Source organism: Centruroides sculpturatus, unplaced genomic scaffold (assembly GCF_000671375.1).
Source record: "Centruroides sculpturatus isolate CEXI.00-Female unplaced genomic scaffold, Cexi_2.0 scaffold6, whole genome shotgun sequence".
NCBI classification, from domain to species: Eukaryota; Metazoa; Arthropoda; class Arachnida; order Scorpiones; family Buthidae; genus Centruroides; species Centruroides sculpturatus.
Window position 1 is genome coordinate 1655600 of NW_019384869.1, and position 27452 is coordinate 1683051.

The 27452-nt window shown below is 31.4% G+C and overlaps 1 protein-coding gene across 2 annotated transcripts in view; it reads right to left on the minus strand.

Annotated features, from left to right (window-relative positions):
• Nucleotides 1-3089: 3089 nt before the first annotated feature.
• The window catches only part of LOC111630872 (protein unc-93 homolog A-like), a 38689-nt gene continuing 14326 nt past the window's right edge, over nt 3090-27452 (minus strand). For both annotated transcript variants that reach the window (XM_023375032.1, XM_023375031.1), the window contains exons 2-4: nt 14030-15214; nt 3990-4257; nt 3090-3918 (exon numbers count right to left, since the gene is read on the minus strand). In XM_023375032.1, coding sequence (XP_023230800.1) covers nt 3689-3918; nt 3990-4257; nt 14030-15169 — 1638 coding nt within the window. In that variant the 5' untranslated portion in view covers nt 15170-15214 and the 3' untranslated portion in view covers nt 3090-3688. The remainder of the gene's footprint in view (nt 3919-3989; nt 4258-14029; nt 15215-27452) is intronic.

The following is a 27452-nucleotide window of genomic DNA, read 5'->3' on the forward strand; positions in this document are numbered from 1 at the left end:
CCCCTAAATCCTCCACAGCATAGAAATCTATTTTCTCTTTAACTATTCTATGTACGAAAAAAGCTTAACGAAATTTCAGAGAAAATGATTTCGAACCAAAATATTATCCAACGGTCCAATCATTCAATTTAATTAGAACAATATTTGTAATTAATCGACAATTAGTACTTTAATAAAATGCACAGGTAATTCAAATATTATAACGCGAGTGATATTTTTGCATCGGTAGTTTTATCATTTTTATATTTTGCAAGAATGTTATTTATATAATTTTAAATAGCGCAATTTAAGAGGAAATTATTACTCGCCGATTAATCTATAATAATAAATGGTTCATAATTCGAATGCATTAACTTTCCGTTAATACGGCTAAATTAACTTCTAAAATACAACTTTTCTCACCGCATTAACGAGATAATTTAAGCGATAATCGTATAGAAATTTTTAAATATTTGTCGACTCAAACCGTGTTTTTTCGCTCGAATTTGACCGATAACACTAAGATATATTGAAGAAATTTTCCAAGATATATTTTCGTTTCAAATTTCCCAAAAAATACGAAATCGAACCGGCACCAATCCGAGTGATAAATGCCAATATATATATATATATATTTATCATCGAAGCCGGTATATATACATTTCCTTACACTCGATAACTCGTATATTTATAACGTCGGGATCATTTAATCCGTAATAGAAAAAATTACGTGGTTTGAAAGCTTCGGTATTATATAAATTTTAAATTTCAATAACTTATATCGATTACTTTTTTAAATAAAAGGCATCGCAATTAAAATTTAATTGCGATATAAAAAACGTAGTGTAATTAAAATGTAAAATAATCGGCAAACTTTCCGGTTTTATGTAACGAAGATTTAGTTAATTACCATTACAGAAAATAATAAAGATTTAAAATTAAAGAAAAACATTACGTTACGTAATAAATATATTATAAATTCAAATGTAATCTTACTCACGAGGTGTATTCGATTATAATTCTTAAGAGAAGCGGTCTTTTCGTAATAGAAATAATAAAACGGGAACACTAAATAAATATTAATAAATGGATTAAATAAATTATCCTTGGAAAATATAATTAATAATACCCAATGATTTTTTAAATTTAATGAAAAAAATCAATTGAAAAACTCTCGAAATGCTAATTGATTTTAATTGAATAAAATTAAAATTATAATTTCAAATTCTAAATTTAAACAATTTATTTAGAAAAAATTATAATATTTTAAGCTTTTTTTTCCATTATAATCTTTTCTTTTGGCTAATTTTAACTAGGCCTATTTTTAAGCCTAAAGTTGGGCGTATCCTATCGAATAAGACTAAAATTAGGCCTAAATTAGACTTAAAAATATTTTTTTTAATTAAGCCTAAAATTAGGCCTAAACTTAATCCCGTAAATCTAACAAATTTAACATAAATTTGAATAAAATTTAATAAAATAATCAATATTTTGTATACTTTTAGAGCATTTTTAACTTCAAATCTTCTATTTTTAGACATTTATTTCTTAAGATCTAACTCCTAAAAAATTTCAAATCGTTAAAAAATTGAAAAATTATTTTATTTTCTTTTTTATATTTAAATCATCGAAAAAATATCAATTTCAATGAAAATATTTTATTTTTATTTTTGCTTTAAATTCGTTTTTAATAAAAATTTTACTTAAAAAAAATATGCTATTTTTATTTTTCTGACGTCACGTCCATCAATATCTGCCTCTTAAACAGCACCATCTAGCGGATATTAAACGCGAAGCGTCGTAATTATATTCATCACGAAATAATTTTTTTATTTAATTCTGACGTAAAATATGACGTAGATAACGATAATGTCCCCCTGGCGTCTTTATTTCTTGTATTTAATATTCCGATATTACCGACTTTTTGTAATCTTTCTTTTTCTTTTTTTTTTCCTGTAAAGAAAATCAATTTGAATTCTAATGGAAATGTATAATGTCATTAAATATACCATTTATTCCTCATTAGAGCAAATTTGCTTCTTCATTGAATCTTGTTTACAAAATTAATGGCTTTTAAAATTGCTTTAAGATCTTTACGAATTAATATTTCTAAAAAAGGAAAGAAAAGAGCGAAAAAATTGATATAAAATTCGTACTTTTTTGTAATTTCCTCCAGGAAATACGTTATAAAAGGGGTGTAAGGGCGCGAAGGCGGCTTCGGTGAAGTGTCTCGCAGCGTATGGAGTCACTACAAATGTATAAAATCGTTTTATTTTCTCGTTTTAACTTATATATCAATTTAATTTTCTATATTGATTATTCGGGATTTGCATCTTTCTCTCCGACGTTGTCACGACAACGTATAATCCGCAAACAGTAACGGAAACAGTGACGTCAGAGAGTCGTATTTCCTCGGGCGATTGTAAAGTTTCGAGGGGGAAAAAAAAATTTTATTTTGAAACGATGGCATATTTATTAATTTCTAAAATATATTTGAAGTAAAGATCCGTGTTTATAAAACATTGCCATTTATTTTCGTCTCCAATCTGGGAAGAAGTTATAAGATCTTAAAGCACTCGTTCCTTATTACTCTACGAGAGGACAAAAGATATAATCTAATAGTTATCTCTTCAAAGCTCCACTTCTAAAAATGAGAAGGAACAGAGGAGGAGTTTCCATGGTAACTGAGAGCACGAGGACAATTTGGAGTTATGAAAGTTGAAATCGAAGTACACAAGATCGTATAGATCCAATATCGGTGTCATTACTCTAACCAAATTGGCAATTTGTAAGCATTTGTATGTCAAAATAATAAAATTTCCAATATATTTTAACAGTTATAACCATTAACGTTATATAATTCCACGTTTTTAACGGAAAGAAAACGATTTTACACTCCTAAAAAAACGTTTATTTTTAACGTTTGTTATCGTTGAAAGAAGTCATAAAAGTGGTTGGACTTTAGTATATCTTCTAAAAATATGTTTTTCCCCCTTATATTAAACGTTATAAAGGTGACTTATTCATAAATAAATGTATTTATTTATTATATATCAACAAATTTCCATAAATTTTAACGAACATTTCTATACAGAATATACATCTTTTTTTTTCTATACAATACCTCGTTAGATCTTATATAATAAAAAGACGAGACGAAGGATAACAATTTCTAATATGATATTCGATAAACTCTGGATCACAAAAGCAACAATTTATCTAATATATATAGTCAAACTCGACATAGCGCCAACGTACTTGTAAATGAATCTTCTTCGCACCCTTTCACGATTACTAAACGCATTGCGATTGACTTAAGCTCGTTTGTGGGCATAATTACCGTACACTAGACACTCCATATAGTGAATTCTCAACACCTATCGAGTTAAATCATTCGCTGCATCGAGTATCGAGAATCCACCGTATAATTCTCGTTGTTACGAGATTCCTCGGTTTAGCGCCGCGCCACACTGGGAAGAGAACAAACGACGACGTTAAATCGAGGTTTGACTGTATTTATATATAATATATATTATGTTGCCTATACTTCTCTATTAATTAATGACTATAAAATATACATAGAATCTTTACACAATTATTTCTTTCATACCACTAAAAAAACAATGGAAAATATTTTTTTGATTTCGGATTTTTTTTTCGATGTTATTTAAAATAATTTTTTTTCGGTTACTTTTCGTTTTATGAATGATCACAAGATAGATGTTCGCTGTTGTATTTTCTGTTGATGATGTAGACGAAATTCTAATATAGAATAGGGCAAAATGGCGACGAATAAGGCTGCTGCTAATATATATATTTTGACTTCGGTACATAAATAAAAGGCAAAAGTATAGGCCATAGTTAGACCTAGACCCTGATACATAAAGTAAGCGATGTATGGTATTTGCCAATCGACGGTGTAGCTGATTATGACGTAAGCTGAAAATAAAATTTTCTTTTATAAAATTAACGTCTACTTAAGATGTATTATTGTATATTAATTTACTTACTTAAAGATAACGTCTCCCATATGGAATGGCAAAGACCCCAACCCGCAGCTATGACGTAGAAGACTGCCACGTCATCGATCATCGGTCTCCATAACCATAATACCATTAATAATCCGACGTGGAATGTTAAACCCGCAGCCATAATTAAAGGTCTCTTGATGTGTTTAGTGAAGTGGTGGACTAATAAGGCCCCCAATGTATTCATGGCTCCCATACACATCATCGTATAACCGATAGCTTCTAGGCCCAGAGTGCAGCTGACGTAGGACTAGAAGGGAAAAATAAATTAAAATTAAGATTAATTTACACTTCTAGATTAATTATAATTAAGATAAATAGGCATTTTAGCTGTTAAACCTTTCCAATAAACAAGAGTTTGCATCCCATAACTTATACAGAGTGGCTCCCGTATAGGCTTACTTGTATTATTTTCCACCTTTAATACGCTTAATTAACTATTTTTTAATGCAAATTAATAAGCGTTATTTTTGTGTTTAAGTATTTTTTATATTTAACGATTAATTTAGTAATTGTACAACACTCCAGGCACGTGGGAATGATTCGTGATGCGACAAAGGAGTGGAATAATAGGAATTTGGAGTGAAAGTACTGTATACATCGTTATTGACAAGAGAAAATCGATATTTTCGGTTTGTAGTTAGCAAACTAGAATAATCGTTGCCAGTGCGGGACAATTGCGAGCACCGATACACTTACAGCTATTGACAAATGTCATCTCTACACGGTGACATTAACAGCTGTCTCAACAAAAGACTATCGAAGTGGAGATTGATTCGAGAACAAAAACCCAATGCACAATTGAAGCTAAATCGTGGATGTAACTAAAATATTAAATTAAAAAAAAATTGGCGAATAATCAAAGTGTCAACACGCACAAAGCTGAGAAATTATTAAAAGAACCTCTTTTTTAGAAGCTTTCCGCCCTGTGGGCGTTAAGAGGACCTTTTAATCATACCCATCGTTGATTCTGTCCAAGAAAGGAACACAGGGAAATGGCCCCTTTACCAGACCCGCATTGCCAGATGGGGCCCGACGTATTGCGGGAATCATTCCGTACAGGGATGAGGATGAAAAGGGATGAAAGAAGGAATTCCTCCAGAAAGGGATGAAAGGAACAAATTGCCCCAGGCCCCGAGGAAGCAGGATCCCTAAGTGATTATTTTATCTACATTTTTCGATATAATACTTTAATTTGTTATATAGCCTCCAATATGTATTTTGCCCCAGGCCCTACCCACAAGAATTCCCGAGAGTTTCTCAGAGCAGTAGAACGCCCGAAAGAACCACTCAAAAATCTTTAAAATTCTTAAAAAATAGACGTTGTATAAGCGGATTGTTAAGAATTATAACTCGCTTAGAGAAATTCTGATAGAAACTAAACAATTTTCTTTATTTGTATTCGATGAAATATGGTATTATTCATAAATATTTCACATTATTGCTCGATGAATTTAAATAATGATTTATGAAGGAGTCTTTTCGAATGCTGAGCGAATAAACCTACGGAAAATACCTTCAATCGACTGGCATTCATCCAGAAATGTCAACGTTGGAATGTCACGAATGTCTTCTTATTGTCAGATTTCTGGCAACTTCTTCTACAAAAGGGTGATGTCTCGAATATCAAATGCACTTTTTTCTCACAGAAAACTCAATTAATTAACCGCTATTCATTTAAATTAAACATTGTAATTAGCTATTTTAGTTAGTTCTTTAATTTAAACTGAAAACTTTTAAAGTTTAAGAAGAAAAATAAAGAAATTCTCTAAGAAACTCGCCATTACTTAACTGGAAGAAGGAATATATTTTTATTTTTTATTTTTTAACTGTATTTTTCCTTTCTTGAAATATTCATTACACAAATATCGATCGCAAAATTTAGTTTTAATTCAATTTTGCTTTATTTTTTTCTGTAAGCAAATTATTTTCCGATGATGGAAATATGTTACAGCGCAGAGATAAATTTGATGTTTGCCACGCGAAAAAAATAAATTCGTGCCATTTGTTTCAATTTAAGTTTTGATATTAATAATTTATGGATTTAAAAAAATAAAAAGTATATTTTTATGTAAAAATAAGTCGCAATATTGAAATACTATGTAAAATTTAACTTATGTTTTCGTTTTAAATGTAATGCCATCAACTCTCTCTTACGTCAGCCCGATTACATTACATTAAAATCTCAAAAATGTTAAGTCCTGTCAGAGGAGTTGTTTCGAGGAGGCCTCGCATATATAAGGCCTCATAACTTTGATAACCCGGTAAGAAATTTACATTTGTAGGACCTCTGGGAGTATTATTTGCGAATCTCTACGAAAGTTTCGCATTTATGGGGCCTCGAAAGTATACAAATGATTCATTTCGTCGCATTTCTTGCGTATTAAGAGAAGGAGAAAAACTATTTTAAACAATTTAACTCAACTTTTTAACGCTTTGTTTTCTAACGTACTAAAGATAAGTAGCCCGGGCCTCTCCTCCAGCGAGAGGCCCTAAATATTTTAAATACTATCTTAAACATAAATTTATAGTTATGTTTTTGTTATGGCTGATTTTTTCCCGTTTATTTGCTAAATTTTTTTTCTTATATATTTTTAAATTTATAAAGCAGGAGATCGAAAAGCAACGTTCAATATTTTATCAAAAGATATTTGCATGAATATTTTTGCTTATTCTGTAACGAAAAATATCCTAAATCGCTTCGGGCAAGCGGAAGAAACTTTTGAACTATTCGAGTATTACTTTTATTTTAATAAATAAATAAAAAATGGCAGAAGAACTGAAAAAGTAATGTTTCCATATATTTTATACAAAGAAAATGCAACGATTTAAAGTTAAATTTTCATATTTTTCGGCAAAAGATGCCGTTTATATTCGTAATAGATCAAATCGTATCCGGGGCTGGACTGAAATTTGTTGCGGTCCCTAAAGTATAACGTATGACAATCTTTTTACCTTGGCCAAATAATAATACATACGAACGTACGAGGTCCCAAATTTTAACGTATAACAGGTTTCTCCTCTCCACTAAATAATAAGTGTAAACGTGCGAGGCCCTTATATGCATATCCATATATCTCTGTCAATAATGGTCATATCAAATTTCATCGAGATATGTCGAGTATGCGATGATAGACAGACTGATGGATTGGTTCCAGTTAACAGCTATATCGATAAAAGCTATTTACTCGTCTAAATCCCGATAAAAAATAAGATTAAAACGTGAAAATTTGATAAAAATGCGTGTTTAAAATAATTAATTAGTAGAATTGCTCTATGTTAGCTGTAATTCAGAAAAACATTTCTATTTCATTATGAAATTTAAATTTATATCGGCTTGTATTGTATAAGTATAAATAAAAATGTTTTATATATGAAATTTATTGTAGAGTATGGATAGAAGCAGTCTTATAACTATACGAAAAATTTTCGCATTAAAATCATAAAATATGTCTGCACTGTCTTAAGTGTTTATCTTTACGACTCTACAAATCTGTTTGAAATTTTCCTATTAAAGTCATATATAACATTCTTTGCAGCGACTTTTCCACAGATTGAGAACTGGCAGCCATCGGGTTGATACGATCTTTCCTGGCTTCTAGGGAAATCTAGAGTTTCTATTCTTTTTCCAATAAAGACATACAGCCTACCGTATTGTATAGATAACCGGCGACATATTTTATGGGACTCGGTTAAAAATATAAATACGGGGCCTTTTCAACACGTTGAGGCCGAGCGTTAAGTTCGAGTGCGAGATCATATGCAAATTTACTGGTTGCACACTCATTACGTCAGCAGCTCTATATTATTTAAATACGTATTTTAGTGTACGTAAACCGAATATAATCGTCTGAAACACGTAACACGATAGGCAACCCAATGAAATCTCACTAAAATGAAACGTGTCTCACGTATTAAAAGAACATTCTCCATTTTTGATCTTTACAATGAACGACGACATCTCTATCTAGCAATCAATAACAGATTTTCTCGACAAATTAAGTACGTTTTCCAACACAGATAACCAGTGCCGGATTTCCCACTAGGCACGCGAGGCATACGTCAAGGGGGCCCGGTTTCGGGGACCCAAAACTGGGAAAAAACCATAAACCAATAAATAATTCTATAGATACATTTACACGTTTTATAATGCAAAATTATGTACAGGGCCCCATTCTTCCACGCCTAGGGTCCCGGAAGGACTTAATACATTACTATGGAAAATTTATGGGTTTTAGCGTTATATAAATTACTATTATTTAAGAAAAAAAACAATTGTTTGTACAAAAGAATAGCAAACAAAGTAAAATTACAGAACTGGAAATAGTTTTTGATTAGAAAACTATTAGGTACAATCGATACAGAAACAAAACCTAAATATTTTTCCATTTTTGGACTCGGGGGTCCTCGAAACGTCGAGATATTCAAAAAATGGTGGGTTTCTGTATGTATGGATGTTAGTGTGTATGAGGAGACACAATTTTGTTCACCCAATTTGAAACTTAATAATTCCCGTGCTTCTGGTCGAAAATTCCTAAAATTTTACACCAAAGTTTGTGTATTAGGGGTGAATATTTCTAGAAAATTTCAAGAAGATTGGACTATTGGTTTGGGAGATATGGCCTCCTTAATATCTTCCGAACCAACCTGAAGACTCATAAAGGTTATGGTAGCAATTATTAGGGATGAAAACAAATAAAGAATGCCTGGAAAGTCCAGCAACAACGTTACCAGAATTTTTGAATACGTTATTGATTGGTGAATACAATAATATTAAAAAAACCATTTCGTTGGCGACAAAAAATGCCTATTCGAAACACATTTACAACGTAATTTTATTTTTAAATATCGAAAATATATTCTAAAAGATTTTATTATAAATTCTTCTCCTAAGAAAAAGAAGGGAAAAAAATATATAAAATAAAATTGCGAATCGACATATTTAAGAGAGCAAAAGTATGAATAACAAATGATGTAAAAGTCATCCAGTCGTGTGTAATTTACACGAGTCCATGTAACGATTTATTTTTAGAGTTGAATATAAATCGTAAGGTTAAAAAACTTTAAAAAGATAAATATTTAAATGAATTTATTCACTTAAAAAAAGTTAAAAGTGAAACTGAAAAATAAAAGTAGGACAAGGTCTTTTATATACAATATTTTACGACATATTACTCCATAGTAACATTAATAACAAACATGGCAAAGGGTGTAGTTACTTTATTTTTTTTTAATTTATTATTATTTAATTTTTTTTGTTTTGCGAGCCCTAAAAACCTTTTTCTATACCCATAACAAATTCGGAGGACCACAATAAGAAGTGCCTTTCTCTATGACCATAACTTAGTAAATTTGGACGGGCTTATTAGTGTTTTCTGGATTAGGGCATTCGCTAGGCCCACAATGGGAGTGAAGCTCGATGGCTTTCTATGCTCGTAAGTTCGGTCATGCCTACAATGTAAATTGAAGACCTTTTCCAGGTCCACAAAGAAGGATGAGGGAAAACCTGGAGGGCTTTCCTTTATGTCCGTAATACGAGTTATCGAAGTGAGAGCATTCGCCAGGCCCTCAATGAGATGGGAGGAAGAAGCTCGAAGACATTTTTCCACGCTCGTAGGGGTTCGATCGGGTCTCAATGGGTATTTCCGGATGACGAAGAAGGAAAACACAATATCCGGATCAAACCAAGCGTGAAAATCTATGATGTTCCAAACTAAGAAGTCTTTATTTCTTCGATTATCCGGCCCGTATTTAAAATCATTAATAAAAATTTCGGAATTATCGGGATTAATGATTATTCATTCGTTTAATTTTCGAGCAGATTTAATTAATTAGTGAATTAAAATGAAAGAAAACGATCCTTTCTCTCCAACGTAATTTTTCATTTGACAACTTCAGTGATTAACCGGGTTGATGTATTGGAATAAAATTAATGAAAATTCATCACTTTAACGCGAAAATAACTTAGTTTAAATAATTAACCAGATAAATCTACATTAAATACAAACATAGGTTTTAAATATCTTCTCTTAATGACTTTTGTTTAATTTCCAATTAAATTATGTTTATAATGGAAAATTTCAATTTATAATTTAATTTTCCTGCTTAATGAATTCTACATTAAAAAATAAGTAATTTTCTTCCAAATTGAAAATTTCCTACGTTTTATAAATATTTCAATATTTTCCATTTAATTCATTCGTTTATCCGCTTAGATATTTATTAATACTTTATCTACTGTTTAATAATTCATAATGTTTCCAATTATTTAAATAATTAACTTAAACGGCGAATTTTCTATTTTAATTAATATATGAATATTACAGTTTATTTACACTCAAACTTCGATATAGCGCGGCGTCACCCTGGTGAAGCGCCAACGAGTTCTCGTCAATGGATCGTCCTCATATATATTAAATCGGGCCCATTGTGGGCCTACAAGACCCACGATAATTGGTTTAATGGGATACGGCAACGTTTTACCAAGGAAGCACCACCCGTGAAGACTTTCTACGCTAAGCCCGAGGGTTTTGTCAGGGCCTCGTAAAAAGTTATTAATGAGGCCATAAAATATTAATTAATTAACTAAAAAGAATGTTCTCTTTAGGTACGCGAAGAAAAGCGGAAAACACGCGATGTACAATACGAACCCGCGAGTAACCAGTGTTCGGTGATTTTATCTACTCGGCCACATATTGGGAATGGAAAAAAGAGGTTCTTTTAGTCCCCGCGGGGTGTTTATAAATAAATGAACGTAAAATATTATAATTAACTTACTCTATAGAAATTACACGTAAAATATTATTGCGCGAATAACTATTACCTTAAACGCAAGTCTATAGAACTTACTAAACAATCGAGTGTTGTGTTTGTATAAGATAAAGAGTAGAAAATATATCTTCGGGACACGAAGCAAATCATCACACATCGATAGCTAAAGGAGAAACAACAGAACTGATTGGAAAGACGAAGAAAATAAGAAAAAAATTAGCGAATACATCACACAACTTCAACTCTAGAACACTCGATCCATTGTATCGATGTAAAAAAACGATACAGAAAAATCTCTAAAGATGGATTGTGTAATTTTCAAGAGCTTACTCAAAGCCGTGGAAAAAAGAAAGAAAGGAAAAAAAACAATAAGAATAACGAAAAAACTAATAATTCATGCGTGATATCAAAGTTTAAACGTCACGCGAGCAACCATTACTAGTGATTAATTCTTTAAAAATACCGATTACGAGATAAACTTATGGTCATGTAAATAATTAAAATATCAATATTTAAGATAATGATCCGAAAGAAAATAAATCATCCAGTGAAATGCCAGGAAATCATTTATTAAAAGTCTTTTATAGTCTAAATCAAATGTACGGTACAGTACAACGGTGCTTTTAAACGTAAACAATCCAGGCTTTTGTTGGGGGCCTCTCGAGCCAATTAGGGCTTCGTACAAGACCAAATAAAGAGTCAGTTAACCGAGAAATAACAGAGCTGTTTTCGGTAGATTTTAACAGGATCAATAATCCGGTTAATCGACTTTTGGGTCACCCTGTATATACCACTCGTTCTTTTACAGTATCGAGTATCCTACTTAGAAGTTTGAGGCTCTGGTCTTTATCGGGGCCCTCGAAACAACTTAATTTTGAGAAAAAGTAATAAAAAAAAACACGAATTGTAATATTAAAAATTACAATGATAAATATTCCAGATCAAGCGGGGTCAGAATTGGTCGAAGTGCGGGAAGAAATTGTGATCCTCTCATTAATTTAAGATTAAAATATTTTTTGATTGGGGCATCTTTAAAGGGGCCTCCGTAAAGCTTCCGAGAAGCGCAAGTACGGTTCTGTATAAGTGCTTTATATTGTGTAAATTTATATAACGGGGGGCCTACACTAGTCTAGGGCCTCTCACGATCGAAAATCTTTGTTGTTCGAGAGGAAATTACGATTCTTAACAACAATATTATATAAGGAAAATAGAAATAAACCTTAGGTAGGCGGCTTTCGTAAATAAATACTTTGTAGATTCGAATAATAAATATTTACATTAGTCAGTAATTTAATTGATAAACATTGAAAGTATAAATTGAATTCTCGACTCGACTCTTTAAAGAAATCGCAAATATAAATTTTATTATATCAATAAAAATAAATAAATAAATAACTTGTTTACAGAAATATTTAATTTAATTTTAAATAAAAATAAAAATTTAATCAATATCATTACGGAAATCGAACCGGTACCTTACGGATTATTTACAGGAGAATTAATGCGTTAAAAGTAGCGATTTTTATCCAATTAATTTGGTTTAAAAACATTAATTAACCATAAAAATTTAAAGGGAACGACTCAAATTTAAATTTAATTAATTTATTTAATAGAAATTATTCGAGTTTTTATAAATTACAGGCTTTACAAGTGATTTTAGATGAATATAATTAGTTTTTTTCTCCGCTTCTCTTTGCTAATTGCTATCAGATCTTTATTCTTTTTTAAGTTAATAAATTTAAAAATATATATACGTATTCTATTAAATAAATAATCTACAAATATAATTATAAATAACAATAAAAAAATAATATTTTTGTTATTTTTCTCATGTATAATTTGTTACTTCTTAAGATTTTTAAACAGTAATGACAGTAATAATAGAAGGAAATGAATCTAAAAATTCAATTACTGGATGTCTGTCGTTGCCACTTAAACTCCTATTCAGCAAGAAATCCAATTACTTGTCACCAGACATTCTTGAACTTGCAGTTACCTGTCTTCTAATGCAACACCTGGTGACAAGTATTCTTCCGAACAAAGAAAGAATGAAAAAAGACTTTACCTAGAAGTTTTCTGACAATCAAACTTCGATATAGCGCCACCCTCGACGAATATTCGTGAATGGATAAGGATTTTGCATTGCATTGCATTCTATAAATTACCTAACGCTATTTTTTGGACTTTTAAACTACTGTATCGCTACGTAACGTTGTCGCGCATAACCCAAATGACCACTCGATATAGCGAATGTTCGATATAACGAACAATCTTATTGGTCGTTGCTTATTTTAATACAGTGTATGGTTTGACTCAGCCTTTAAAGTTCTTTACATCGAGGAGTTCGCTATAATTCTTGTTGTTTGAAGTGCGATTTTGCGCCGATTTTAGGGACGAACAAATGCTGATGTTAAATCGAAGTTTGACTGCATTTATGAATATTTTTAGAGTGATTTAAGTAGTTATTTTGAATTATATAATTTGCTTACAAGCAAACAATTATTTCAAATTTACATATCGTCATCGTGAGGCTTTAGGCCTTAAAAAGGGGTTCGAACTGGACAGAACATCGAACCGAGCAGTGGTATGGCTTTAGAGTTGGGCCCCTTGATAAAGATTTGAAGTAATGGTTTAATATTAACGTACGTTTTCAAAATGTTTTATTGTAGAAAAATAACAGAAATGTAAACATTACATTAACAGACAAACCTCGATATAGCGCCGTCCTAGTAAGGCGCCAACGAATACTTAGCGAATCTTCCTCCTAACCATTCAAGAACACGCAAATAACTAAATGATCTCATTACTTACATGAATAATTCTTATTGTTTGAGGTATTTCGTTTTAGAGCCACACTCGATTTAGTACCAATTCCAGAGGCGTACAAACGGCAGCGCTAAATCAAAGTTTGACTGGCTAGAAATTCGCTTGCCAAACGGAGGCAATCGCTATTCTTATTGTTTCAGGTGTAACGACCGGAAGTAATCACGCTGACCCCTAAACAACGAGTGGAGCTTGCTTTCATCCAAAACACTGGTTGTTTTCTTAAATTTCTTTAAGATATTGCCAACAGCTTGATGTAAAGCCTCCCGAAGGTCTGGGTGTGACGGTGGAATTCCCGTGCAGCTTTCTGCGTTGTTCGGCGATTGCACCCAACAATAAAACCAGTTCCACTCGTTTTTATGTTAACTGACCCATTGATTCAGACTCGAAAACATTTTTACACCTACTTAATGTAAATATATACTTACTTTTGTGAAGTCCGCATACATAAATCCTTGTTCCAGACCTATGAATAGTACCATTGGAATCAGGAGTTGTTGCCTCGGCTCACGACACAGTAACCCGATACTTCTTGCAGATTGAAGATATAAAGGTCTCTCCATAGGATCCTGAGGAATTAAAACATCGAATTTTTCCAACGCCAAGGTTATTCCAACCAATCCGAAGAAGATTACTCCTAAATAGATTCCAATAAGTGCCAAGGATACAGACGGAGGCAATACAAAATAAATGATGCTGCCATTTTTAAACACGTGACCGGAATCACATTGATCTAAGTGGCACAAACCGGGTGTAGATAATACGTCCGCTGCCGAAATTTTGGGATTTGTTAACAAAGCATTGGACAACTTTACTCTCCCCGTAAATATGTAAATATCTCCACTGTAATGGAGTATCAGAGCAGTTATTAAGTTTCCAAAAATGGCTCCTGAATTAGAAAACAAATGGAAAACTCTTAGATATCGTTGTTGTAATTTGTCACGTATATTTTGAGTCAAACAGGTGAGTTTCGAGATTATCTGATTGAGATAAGTTGTTTTGGCACAGCACAGAGGGCCCAAACTCAAACCCAAAATCAATGCCGCTGGCAAAACTGTACAGGGTCGTGGATAAAAGTAAGAAGCTACAAATATACTGAAGCTTAAAAAGCTAGCCGACATGGTCCAGTTTGTGGAGAGTTTATGCACTATGGTGGAACCGTAGAAGCACGAGAGGACCCCAAAACCGTATACCAAACTCAACGCTTTCAAACCCAATCCCGTTTCTGTGAACAGAGAACTCTGAAGTCCCTGCAGGGCATTGAAAGAGCTGTATACTAAGGCAAATGTGATTCCCATTATGACGACGTTCTTCATTAGTATTCTCTCGTTTTCGAGGGATCCACTGGGAGCATCTTGATTTCCATTGGCATTCTTAGAACGTACCGAATGTAATCGAGATTTAGTAGGCGTTTTTGGACCCTGATATGTTACTTCCACCATAATCTGATCGGATTTCTCGACAGTTGAGGGAATCAACAACTGATCGTGCGATCTTCTTCTCGTTTCCGGGGTTGCCATGGTCGGTCTGTTTGCAGATTCGACAAATTGAGGATAAAGAGAATCCATTCAACGATCCGTTTCGATCAGGGAAAAAGAATCTATCTGTGGTCCCTGAAAAGAGAAATTAGTAGCGGGTCAGTGATTAGAAATGCGATACCAACAATTAGTAATAATAGAAGTAAGTTTCAGAAAGTGGGTAGCGAATGTCGTTACACTGTGATCCAATTAGATGGTTACCCTAGCAACATCTTATATCGTGTTTCCTAAGCTACAGGCGCATTTGATCCTACTTTTATTAATATGAAAGGGAATAAATCAGTCTACATTTTAACTAATTTCATAGAGTATTCAAATTCGTCAAGGCTATTCGAATATTCGACATTTTGAGAATCTTTTTCTACGTCTTAGGGTTGAGAGTTGGAGATTTTTCCCTAATTCCGGAGGAAATTTAGGGGCTCGTAGTGGTTTCTACCCCTATAAATAAATGTTACTTTTACTAACAAAAAAACGGGGCCTGCTAAGAAGCAAAGGCTCATTAAAGAGCAAAAAGAGCCCGCTTTATTCGCGGGCCTCACGCCAAGCTTCAGACATTCCTACCCCTCCTTCATTTACAATGTTAATGCCAAGTTAAAAACCCTATTCTGCCTCATAGAAGATTCATTAAGTTTATTTAAAGAATCAAGGAATGGCACACCCAACGTCAACATCTGTACGATTTCACCTTCAGGTTAAATCGCAACTTGTAATAAAAAAAAAAATCATTCTAAAACTTACTAAATATCCAGGAAATATATTTTCAATCGAGTTTCCCAACCTCACTTAATCGATAATATAATTTTGACGTACTAACCGGCTCGCGAACTATCGGTTGGGACACTAAACTAAAAAACTTAAATAACTCACGAAAATTGGCTTATATTATAAAATGTATTATAGAAATATATCGTGAGGTGAATAAATGTATATTTCCTTCAATATTTTTACATAATTTACAATTGGTTTTTTAGATAAATGCAATTTTTTTTTCTTTTTTCCTGGGATAACTGAAAATAGATTCAGCAATAGAATTTTCTTATTGAAGACTAAGGTAAAGCTACTTCCGTAACAAGAATCAAACACAAAAGAGGGATATTTTTTTATGTTATTCAATACATTGTTTTCTTTTTTATTCGCTGTAATACTAAAAAGTTAACATGGCCTATTTTTATTTTTATGTATTTTTATAACATTATTTTCCAAATTATTGATTTTTATCAGCATTTTTTTCTTCGGATCAAATTTAAATTTTCCATTTTTGTAATATTCTTGAACGAAGCTAATTGAAAATTGAATGATAAACGTCTTCATATTTTAAACATTTCTTAAAAGAAAATTGATGTTTTACTGTAATTTTTTCGAAAGAGAAATGAATTTTATGATCAATTTTAATATATTTTTTATATAATTTACTTTATATAATTTAAATTTTCATATATTTTCATTTTATAAAAGTAAAATATAATAAGGTTAAAAGAATTTTCTACAAATATTTATATTTTCTATCATTAAACTGGCTTCCGTGAATGGCTTAACTAGCGTGCTTTGTTCTTAAAAAATACACCATGAAAGCCAAAAAAAGTACACTAAAATTCCAAAAATACACCAAAAACATACCTAAAACCTGTTTAAATCCCAATAAAACGCAATAAAAATATTTTTTTAAATACTTAACTACCAAAATATATATTAAAATCCAAAAATATTCTCATAAAACCCAAAACGTAGACCATAAATTCAAAAAATACTCCATAAAACTCAAAAATATACCTAAAAATCTGAAATACATCGAAAAATACACCAAAAAACCCGAAAATATATTTTAAAAAAGCCAAAAAATACACTGAAAATCCAAAGGCAACAAAAACCAGAGAATACACCAGAAAACCCAAAAATACACCAAAAAAGTCGAGAATACACCATAAAACGCAAAACATAAACTAAAAATTAAAGAAACATACAAAAAAAATCCAAAAAATCTTTAAAATTTCGAGATTTTTATTGGAAAAAGTTGTCTTTAAGCCACTGCTTTGTTGTTTGAATTAATCTCGATCACTTTATCCTACGATCTTCAATACACTTAATGGGAGTCGTAACAAGAAAGAGGAAAGAAAAAATATCGTCTAATCCCATCTTTGATCATTTCTTTATCAAAGAAAAGCCAACAGAAAAGAAAATCGGATTGTACATTAAAAGTATTTTTCGACTTTTTCTCTCTTGTAAAAATTGTCATAACATATTTACTTCTCGATTATCTTTACAGCATTTTCTTTTTATAGAACACGATAAATTCTTTTATTTTCATACCCGAAAACGTCTTTTAAGCTCAATCGCCGCAAAATAACTTTATTTTTATAATTAAAAATTTGTAAAAATATTTCTAAACATTCTGTGCATAAAATTTTTCAATACTCTTTTGTAGTTTATCAAAAAAGACCCCAGAGAAATCTTTTATTTTCACAAAAGTCTCCACAGAGATCCTTCTTTTAGTTTTTACACATTCCTTTAAGGAAATTGATTTTACAAAGAATTCTATCGACCAAGCCGACTTTACATTCGAGGCCCTAAGCTATATTATACCAGGCCCTTTTCCCTCTACCACAACAATAAGACAACAGCTCTATTTCGTGACATAGTCACTATGCAATTTTTAATCATATTTTTAATTTATTTAATTCAAAATATATATGCTCTCCACCTCAAATTAGTATCGTACATCGTACTTTTCCTGCTAGCAACGGAGTCGTGCCGGTCATCTATCTAATTCCTTTTAGGGTGACGTTTTTGAGTTAAAATTCGCGTGACATCCGGTTCAAACCGGAAGTTCGTATATAGTCTATCTGGGGCATCCCGCTCTTACGCTTTCATGTAATTCCATTCTCGAGATTAAGGAAGGACGGATAGTGGGAATTTATAGGTCTTTTTTTAAAATCGCGGCCCAATAAGAAATCGCCACACGTATAAACAAGATTTCATGGACAATATATTTTTTAAAGAGGAAGCGAGTCCCTTCGCTAGAACTCATTTAGTTTATGTGTAAATCCGTTCCTATATATATGGGAATGGATTTACGTATAGAAAGTATTCTGTAGACAAGATCAAGAGATTAGGAAGTCTCTGTCTTTAGAGATTTCCCAAAGATAAAGAATTAAAGAGACTACCGAATTTAGACATTTTGTGGCCCCAAGCTACAACATATAAGCCCTTCTTCTCTACCAAATAACAATACGAAGAGATGAAAATTAAATATTCCGTTTTTAATAGGGCCCACTCCATCGTAGACGTCGCAACCTCGAATTAATGAACCGCGTTTACGTATATATGAGGATGAAGCGATTCCATTTCACAGCACGGGCCTCTTAGGGCCTGGTGTGACGAGTTTGTTTACGTGTAAATCTAGTTCTTTCAATAGAAGCCCTTTTCTGTCGAGAGAATCTAGATTATTTTGTAGAAAGTACCCTGTACAGAGGGAAGGGAGCGTGGAAAAGGGAGTAAGTTCTCGAATGTTTAAATATTTTTAATAATAATAATAATAATAAATATTAGTAACAATTATAGTAATATTTTGAATTTTTATAAATTTGGTAACTTAATATTACGCTATTAACTAAAATAGCAAGTAGAGTAAACTACTTATTGCCAATTACCTACGACATTAAATCAAACCTTACGCTAAACAAACGGATAATTTTATGTAAGTATGGAGATTTATAATGTCGAGAACGTTATAAACAAAATTAATATATAATTATAATAAAATTCGTAATATAATTTGTAGCATTGACGGGAAAATCTGGTAAAATGTCATTGATAAAGTAGAAGCGGGAATGAAATTATCATTACTCTTCCGATGCATCATTACAGAGATGTAATCTCGAGAATATTTTGTATAACATTTATAATTTACATACCTTAAAATATGTTTTAAGAATTTTTTAGAAGATCGTCTCTAAAAAGTATTTGCATGAAATTGAGAGAACGTCATTTTGTAAAGTGTACGTACACGAAAATAGGAACAATAACGTTTACGAAGAGCGCAAATGTAAACGGGAAGAAAATTATTTACCAAGATCATAATACGAAAATTGAAGAACACCGTTTCTAAGAGCACGCGTACGGCACAACACTCGAAAGAAGATTTATAAAAGGCACAAGTCGGACACTTTTGTAACATTATAACGTCCTTCGATTAACTCGAAAAGCAACAGAAAAGAAGAAAAAAGCGACCAGAAAAAAGAAATTAAATTATTTTTTTTAAATATAAGATTTAAAACTTTTCCATTAAAGTAATGATTGCAACCGAGAATACTAAACGGTTCATTATAGTCAGAATAGAGAATCCCCGGAGCTTGGTGAAATTTCTAGAAAATCCGAATAATGTAATCAAAGATAAGAGTTAAGACGATTCAATTGGAAGAAATCTCCCCGCAGAAAATAAAAGAAAAACATCAAAAATTGAATATAAAAAATAAAATCGAAAAACAATTGGAATATCGAACGACACGAGTTTAATTTTTCAAAGTAAAAAACAAAAGAGACGGCGTGGCCGAGTAAAGGATTTAGCTGCGAGCATCGAGAGAGATAAAAATAAAGGGGAGAAGATTGATTCCATCCATCGATTTTTAGCTTTAATTTCCAATATTCGTTTTATTGACGTTAGTGTGATGGATGTTGACAAGAGTACGACAATATTAATCGAAGTTAGTGGAACGTTAAGCAAATTAGGCGAATTTGCATTAGAGATTAGTTAAACAGATATTGGCCTTCGCCTGGACTAAAAAACAAAATCCTTTTATTTTCCTTTTAAATACGTATAAAGGCTCGAAAAACAATTCGGACGTTGCGGCCGATACGAAGCTCGTAAGATAAAAAAAGGCTCGTAATATAAGAAGACCGATACGAGGTAAAAAGGCTAACGGAAGGCTCGTTGGATAAAAATGCCAATGCGAGATAATATAAGCCGAATTGGCTAATCTAATTTAAGGCTTATTAAATACGAGGCTTCTATTTTAGATCTTGCGTTGTTGTTTATATTAAAAAAACAATGCTGGATCTAAAATAAAAAGATAAGACGGCCAATACGAAGTAAGGAAACCGATATAAGGCTTATAAGATAAAAAAGGCCGGTATAAGAATTAAAAAAAAGACTCAAAAATACAGTTATAACGTAAAGGCTAACGTAAAGCCTAGGCCTTAAAAAGAAGCCATAAGGCAAATAAAAGCCTTTAAAAAAATACAATTTTTAAGGAAGAAAAACATTTTTGTCAGGAGGAAAAAAAAGAAAATTTTTAAAAATTCGCTCTTTCTTGGCATCAAAATTCACTTCAGTTTTTAGAATTTTAACTTAATTCTTTTTTATTATTATTTGTTTTTATTAAAGGAAAATAAAATAAAATTTTTTCTAAAATAACATTTATTTAATAATCTCGATCTAACTTTTATTATTATTTTTTCTTTTTTAGACTATCCCAATACGTTAGTCGAATAATATTAACAGCTTCTTTCTCTATTGATAAAAGTAAAATAAAATCTCCTTCCAAATAACCCTCANACTAAAAAAAAATTATTTTGCTTAATAATATCATACTAATGAATAATTGGATTAAGATTCTCATTAAAATATATAGAAATCATAAAATTTTCTTTTGTAATATTATATATTCAATCGTTTTCCTTACATTTCCTTTATTTATTTATTTTTTTTAATTTATATTCCAATGCATTATAGTGATTCTTCATGTTAGATTCTTTAAGGACTTACAGAACCGACAGAAACATTTTTAAAATTAAATTCTTAGAATTAAATTGAATTTAAAAATCTGTAAACGAAATAAAACTAAGATTAATAAATCGGCATTACAGAAATATGCTAAGAAAGTTAAAAATTTGTAAAAATGCAACTCAACAGAAATGCAACAGACAAGAAAATAGACTATCCACACCATTTTCTTGGCTGTGAGCAACTGAAGTCTATTAGGAACTGTGTGTAAAGACCAAAACACATTTAAAAATTTTCATTCCTGTGTGCACTGCAGCATAACAGAGATAAATATAGACTATTTGTTCTTCTAGATCATTTCAATGAATAACTTATTAGAAGTTCAGCACGATTTTTTCTTAGTAAGTAATCAGTCGACTTTTTGTTTTTTTTTTTAAGATGAAGACAAACCATCAGAACTCATTCTTTTTTCTATGGTGTGTTCCACATTTGAAGTATATCCAAATTTACTTTTGTTTACTTATTTATTTTTGTTTTACTCAAACAATTTAATAGCATAAGAAAATATAAAATTTTAAAATGTTTAAATGGTTGTTTATTGTATATTAATTTTTATATATATTATTTAAAAAATACTTTTTATTACATCATTAATGATTGGAACGTAAGTATAAAAAAGGATTGCTTCTCATTTTCTATGGTTTATCTATCGAAATAATTTAAGATATCAGTTTGTAATTGAATTTACCAGATTGTTAAAAATAGCATTGCTTCCTAGCGAATATTACTCTAAAAAAATTGGAAATATTTGTAATGATGATTATTGCTAATTTAGTTTCGTTATCATCTTCGAAGGTTAATTTAGAGAATATGAACATTCTACAATAAGTATCTAAGTTTCGTAAAGACGGCAAATATGTCTCTTTATCTCAGTTTCGATGTTCTTTAAACCACTTATCTTAGTATATTGTCATCTTGAATCATCCCATTACTAGCAGTAAACACGAAAATAGGCAGACAAAAAAGCTACAGAAGACGGCAGATAGCACGTACACCTTCGGTGCTCAATAACAAGAAGATACAACCCAGACTTCTGCATTCTGTTTGATCCTTCGATATTGTCTTGGTAATGTTAACCCTGTAGAAGCAAATTGTTTTGCTTAACTAGTTTAGCAAAGTTTTTCTCTCCTCCTCTATAATAAACGATTGATATGATTTCGTTCGAAAGAATTTTCTGTCAGACGTTATTATAAATATGGAGGGAAAGTTTATGCAGCTGCAGCACTAGAAAGAAAGAAAGAATATTTCATCAAAACGAAATTTCAATAAAGTAGATTGGTTTGTCTACGTAATTATTATTGGAAGAAAATTAAGTTTGGGATTTCTATTTTTATAAATGTTTCAATTTATTTTTACTGATAATATAATGTAATTTTCGCATTTGTTTATTTTTTAATACTTTTTTTTTCTTCTTGGTATTTTGCTTCATTCTTTGGAAGTTTAGAACATAATAAATACGCTATTAACATCAATTTAAAGTTTCTTTAAAAATAAATCTATCTTTTTATGCATAAAAAAATGTTGGAAATTTGTTCAATATATATATTTTTAATTATTGTATTAATGTCAACTACATGTAAATGATGCGGATGCAGTCGATATTTGACGCATTAATTTATCTAAGAAACTCCTTCTAACCGTTAATTATGCAAAAAGAAAAACTTAAAAAATAATGATAAGGTCATTTAGTTCGTGTATATTTAATATAAATTAGCGGTTCATAAATCTTTTCTACAGGAGGTGCGGGTAAACTAAACAAGCTGCACTTTAGGGCCTGGTGTTACCAGTCTGTAGCTTAGGGCCTCGTATTCTTGCGTGTCATTTGGAAGGAAAGACCCGTTTACACTACAGCTAGGGCCACGAGTCAAGTTTAGAGAATTAGTTTAATTAATAGATAATTTCAATGGAAAGTTATAGAGGGGTCTTAATCGTATAAATTTTGGGCCTATCTTAACGCATGCTCTGTATTTAGGCCCTAACTAAAGTAAAATCTCTAAAGAGCGGCCATTTTTGTCAGGAAGCTCTTATTATTTTCCGTCGAAACGACGAGAAATGCAAAAAAATTCGGGTTTTTTTTTCTGTAAATATGGATGTTAGTGTATTGCTGGGGTACGATTTTGTTTGCCCTCTTTAAAACTTAATAATTTCTGCGCTTTTTGTGGAAAATTTCTGATATTTTGCCAGGAGGTTTGTTTATTAAGAGGGTCGATGCTATTAAATTTTGGCGGTTAGAGGTAGACGGGATCGTGTCATATTTCGAGTGGGGTCGGACTTAATGACGATTTTACTCGTTCTTAGCATTTACAATTCTTTATAAAACCCATCCCTACATCGAAAATTAAGCTTACGATAGTTAAAAATATAAAAAGTTTTAAAAATAAAATATCATAACAGATGACACCACCAAATGTTGCCGGAAAAGTTAAGTAACTCGTTACTGGAATTTTTTGAGGGGACAAAAATGCATAGAAAAGAACCTTCGAACAAAAAAGTAATTATCTTAAATTATTTTCACCACAACAATTTTGAAATTTAATAAAATTATTCAATCTAAGACTTATTTATTACTTCTTACAATAAATAAAATAAAATAAAATAGAAAAAATTAATTAATTTTTTTCCTACTCATCAGTAAGAAGATATTCATGAATTGATTAATATATTAATATATTCATTCAATTCTGTAAAGCATTTTTTATTTTCCGTGGTCAAATTTTACTCGGTGAATTATTCATTACAACTGCATAAATTCAATTATTCGAATTTAATTTCTGTGAATATTTAGTGTGGAGATAAAGAATAAAGATATTAAAAAAAACAAAGAGCTTTTACCCCCAAAGAAATTCTTACATGATGTCAGATAAGAATTTAATGTGTTTCCTGCAACTGCCTTCTTATTTGGAAGAATATTTTTTCCATTTGTCACACTTCCTAAATGATTATCTTTCGTACACTTTTTTCTCTTGAGAGAATACAATTATTATACATTTTGTTAAGATTTTTTTGTGGAGGGGAGATTTTTCCTTCATTTCAAATAAAATATGATGTTTTTAATATTGTTAAGACGTATCTTTCTCTAATAAAACTAAAGAGAAGATTTTTTTTTCTTAAGAGGATTATCGGAACCAATAAAGAAGCGATTTTGATCAATTGCCAACTCTAAGATGTTATTTGTGGTTTTATTGGATTTCGTATCCTTATATTTTTTTTTTTTTTGCAGGAAAAAATAAATTATCTTGGATTTTTAAAATATTCTCCTACTAAATTTAGTATTATTGCTTAATTATTGCTTATTATAAAGGAAGCAGCGGGAAAAAAATTGCGAGAAAACTCGGTCAACGATGATGTCGAATGACAAATCTACAGACGTTTTTCGTATTTTCTGGAGTTATTTATTATTATTTTTTAAAAATACAAATTTATTTTCAATTTGTTATAAATATTTGATTACTAAATTAGTACAATCGCTTAATAAAACGTTATAAAAAATAACGTTGTAAAGGGACGAGCGGAAAGAAATGCAAAATGATGTCAAGTTGACAAATTTTCCAAGAAAATAACACGCTTTTGTAAATTTTTAACGAAAAAAATCGAAATTTACGAGTGTTTTTTGGATTTTTTTTCTTAAAATATGAATTATTTCCAATTTTTTGGATATATTTGATTACTAATTAGTTTAACCGCTTAATTTTTATACGAGGATCTGCGGACAGAAATAATAAATAAATAAAAAAATACACGACTTCTCGTGTGTTTTTTTATTGTTTCTGTCGATAATGATGTCGAGTGACAAATTACACGTTTTTTAAAAGAATTTTTTGGTTAAAAACTCGTGTTTTTTCTGGCGATTTCGTTCTTTCTTCGAGTCTAATTCAATGCATCTCGGTGACATTTTTCTCGATCTTTAACAATTTATGGCATCAAATCGTAACGTGGACATAAAGAATCTTATATTTTTTAGAAAAGAAATAAATAAAATATTTATTTTCTTTATTTTCTATATATATATAAAGAAGAAGATATGGAATTGCTCTTAAGAATTACTCAAAGTAAGACATTCGAATTCTAAAAACTGTCGAAGAGAAAAAAAGCAGATTGAAAATGGATTTCTATCGATTTTTAAAGTGAAACAAAATATTTGATTCGTTTTATTTTTTTATTTATTCTCTCGCGCATTTATTATTAATCGAGATTAAATATTTATTACCGATTTTTTAAATAGAAATTATAAAACTTCGAGGATTTTTAAAAATATAATTATAAAATTACGTATCGAAAAGTCAGTTTTTAGTGTCGGGACTCGATTTAGACTTTTGTGATCTTAGACTGTGACATTTACCAGGCCCTTCGTTTCCCATCAAATAATCTTTACTTGTTTAGCTTTTTGTAAGGGGGCCGACGGGATCATTTGGCACAGATTACGCTTGATAAGGCCCGCTTTTATTTACGTAATACGAAAGGGCCTTTCATTTCTTACAAACTTACATCTAAGAGACTCTTCCTCCTCCATCAAATAATATATTTAAAAGTGTGAGGCCCTCGGCTGTTCTTGTTTAGCTGGTGTGTGGATCCGGCGTAGGAAGATCGACGGGGCCGTTTGTCACCCTTTTAGGGCCTGATTTTCATTAAGTAATTTTAAAAAAGGGCCCTAGAAAGGTAATACTTAACATACCGAAGGACCTAGAGAAGTGATTTTTTTGATATACCGAGTAATATCAGGGGTCGAGCGGACTGACCTTTCACTTCTGACAGGAGAATGAGAATTTTTTTATAGAATTCTGTAAACAAGTTTTTAGACGGAAAATATACTTCTAATAAAAAAAATCAATATTAAGGTAATAGGAAACGTTTCTAAAAAATGGAAAAACATTTTAAATAAAAAATGTTCTCAGATTTTTTATTCGAAAGTGGCCAAATGTTGGAAACTCTTATCGAGTTATATCCATTTTGAAGACGGATTTAATCCATTTATCGCTTTGTTTCCGGAATAAAAAATGCCCAAATTTTCTACAAAAAAATCTTAAAAAATTAAACTAGTTTATACATTTATTTATATTTAACGTTATTAAAAAACCACATTAAACTTTATTCAATTCGTAACAGAAACGCAAACGGTAGCATATAAAATCTGATGTGTTTTTTGGCTCCTTTAGGGGTTCCACCACGTGGAAAGACAAATTTCTATATAAAAAATTTATTATTTAAAATATTTATAAATCTAAAATATAGTTTACGCTTTGATAATATTTGTTCGATAATTAATAGAGTTTTCAGGGTTTTCTTCGCGCGCTAACACATAAATAGGGCCACTTTAACTTAGGCGATCCACGGGGGATCGTCCGAGTGTTGCATTATCTTATCCCACTTTTATTTGTATATATACTTTACATAATCCCACTTTAACCTTAACTTTTCTAATTCCTAACTTAGAGTCTACAGGCCCTTTCAAAAAGGCCCTTTTCGCGTCTATTATTGGTTCGGCCAGGCCCGCAATGCGCTAACTCAGTAACGAGGAGCGTAGATCGACGTATCTAAGTCAATATAAACAAGAAAATTTCTAATTTGATTCGGATTCGAACCCGGATCCTCCAGACTGTAGCGCCTTTATCGCTTCGTTCATCCTTCTATTTTTGAATTCTATTCTTCGGGATTCGGTACTAACTACGATCCTAATTTTGCACAATATCGAGTGTCGCGTAACTCGGGTTTTAGGTGTGTATTAAAAAAATCCCATAAATTCACGAGTGAAGGGTCTCGCACGACTTAAAACTACCATTACGGGGCATAAGCGTAACAGATTAGTTAATGGCGCGCAATCTTACAAAGTACAGTATTTCCTCTGTAACTATAATGCCCTCGAGTTTCTGCGTTCAACTTTTTGGCACACGCCTGCTCCGGATAGGGAGGCGACTCGCTTGGCTCTCGAGTCAAGCGAGTTGCCTCCCTATCTGGAGCATTTTAAATTATTTTAATGAATCTAAAGAAATGTTTAAGTAACGTCAACGTAACGCGAAGAAAACCCGGTAAACGCCTGGTGGCCAGTTTTTTGATCAGGCGCGAACCCACGACTAATGTTCTGTGGTTTTACCCGCTTCGTGTAAGCGTGTGATGCAAACAAACAAATAATATAGTGTTCGTTGTATATAAATCTATTTTCTAATCCATCAATCGATATTTTACACTTATCTTAAAATGTTAAAGAATCATCCCCAATATCATCGTAGATCACCATAATAACACCATTACCCAATAAAGTGTAAGTCAACGTTACGGAGCGATCCATATTCAAACCGGATTCGAATCCGGATCTTTCCATAGTGGTTGGCTAACACTAGAGCCCCATAATTTATAATGGGCAGTAGAGTAGCGTAATTGGAGCAGCTACGTATAATCTATAACGCGTTGTCATTAAGTAAGTTATATTAAATATATACATAAATTCGGAACTTATTACGATCGAACCTCCAATAACGGCCACTTCCGTACGGCCGCCATTTTATCGGAAACGTCGAACAAAAATGGCTTTTGTTTGAG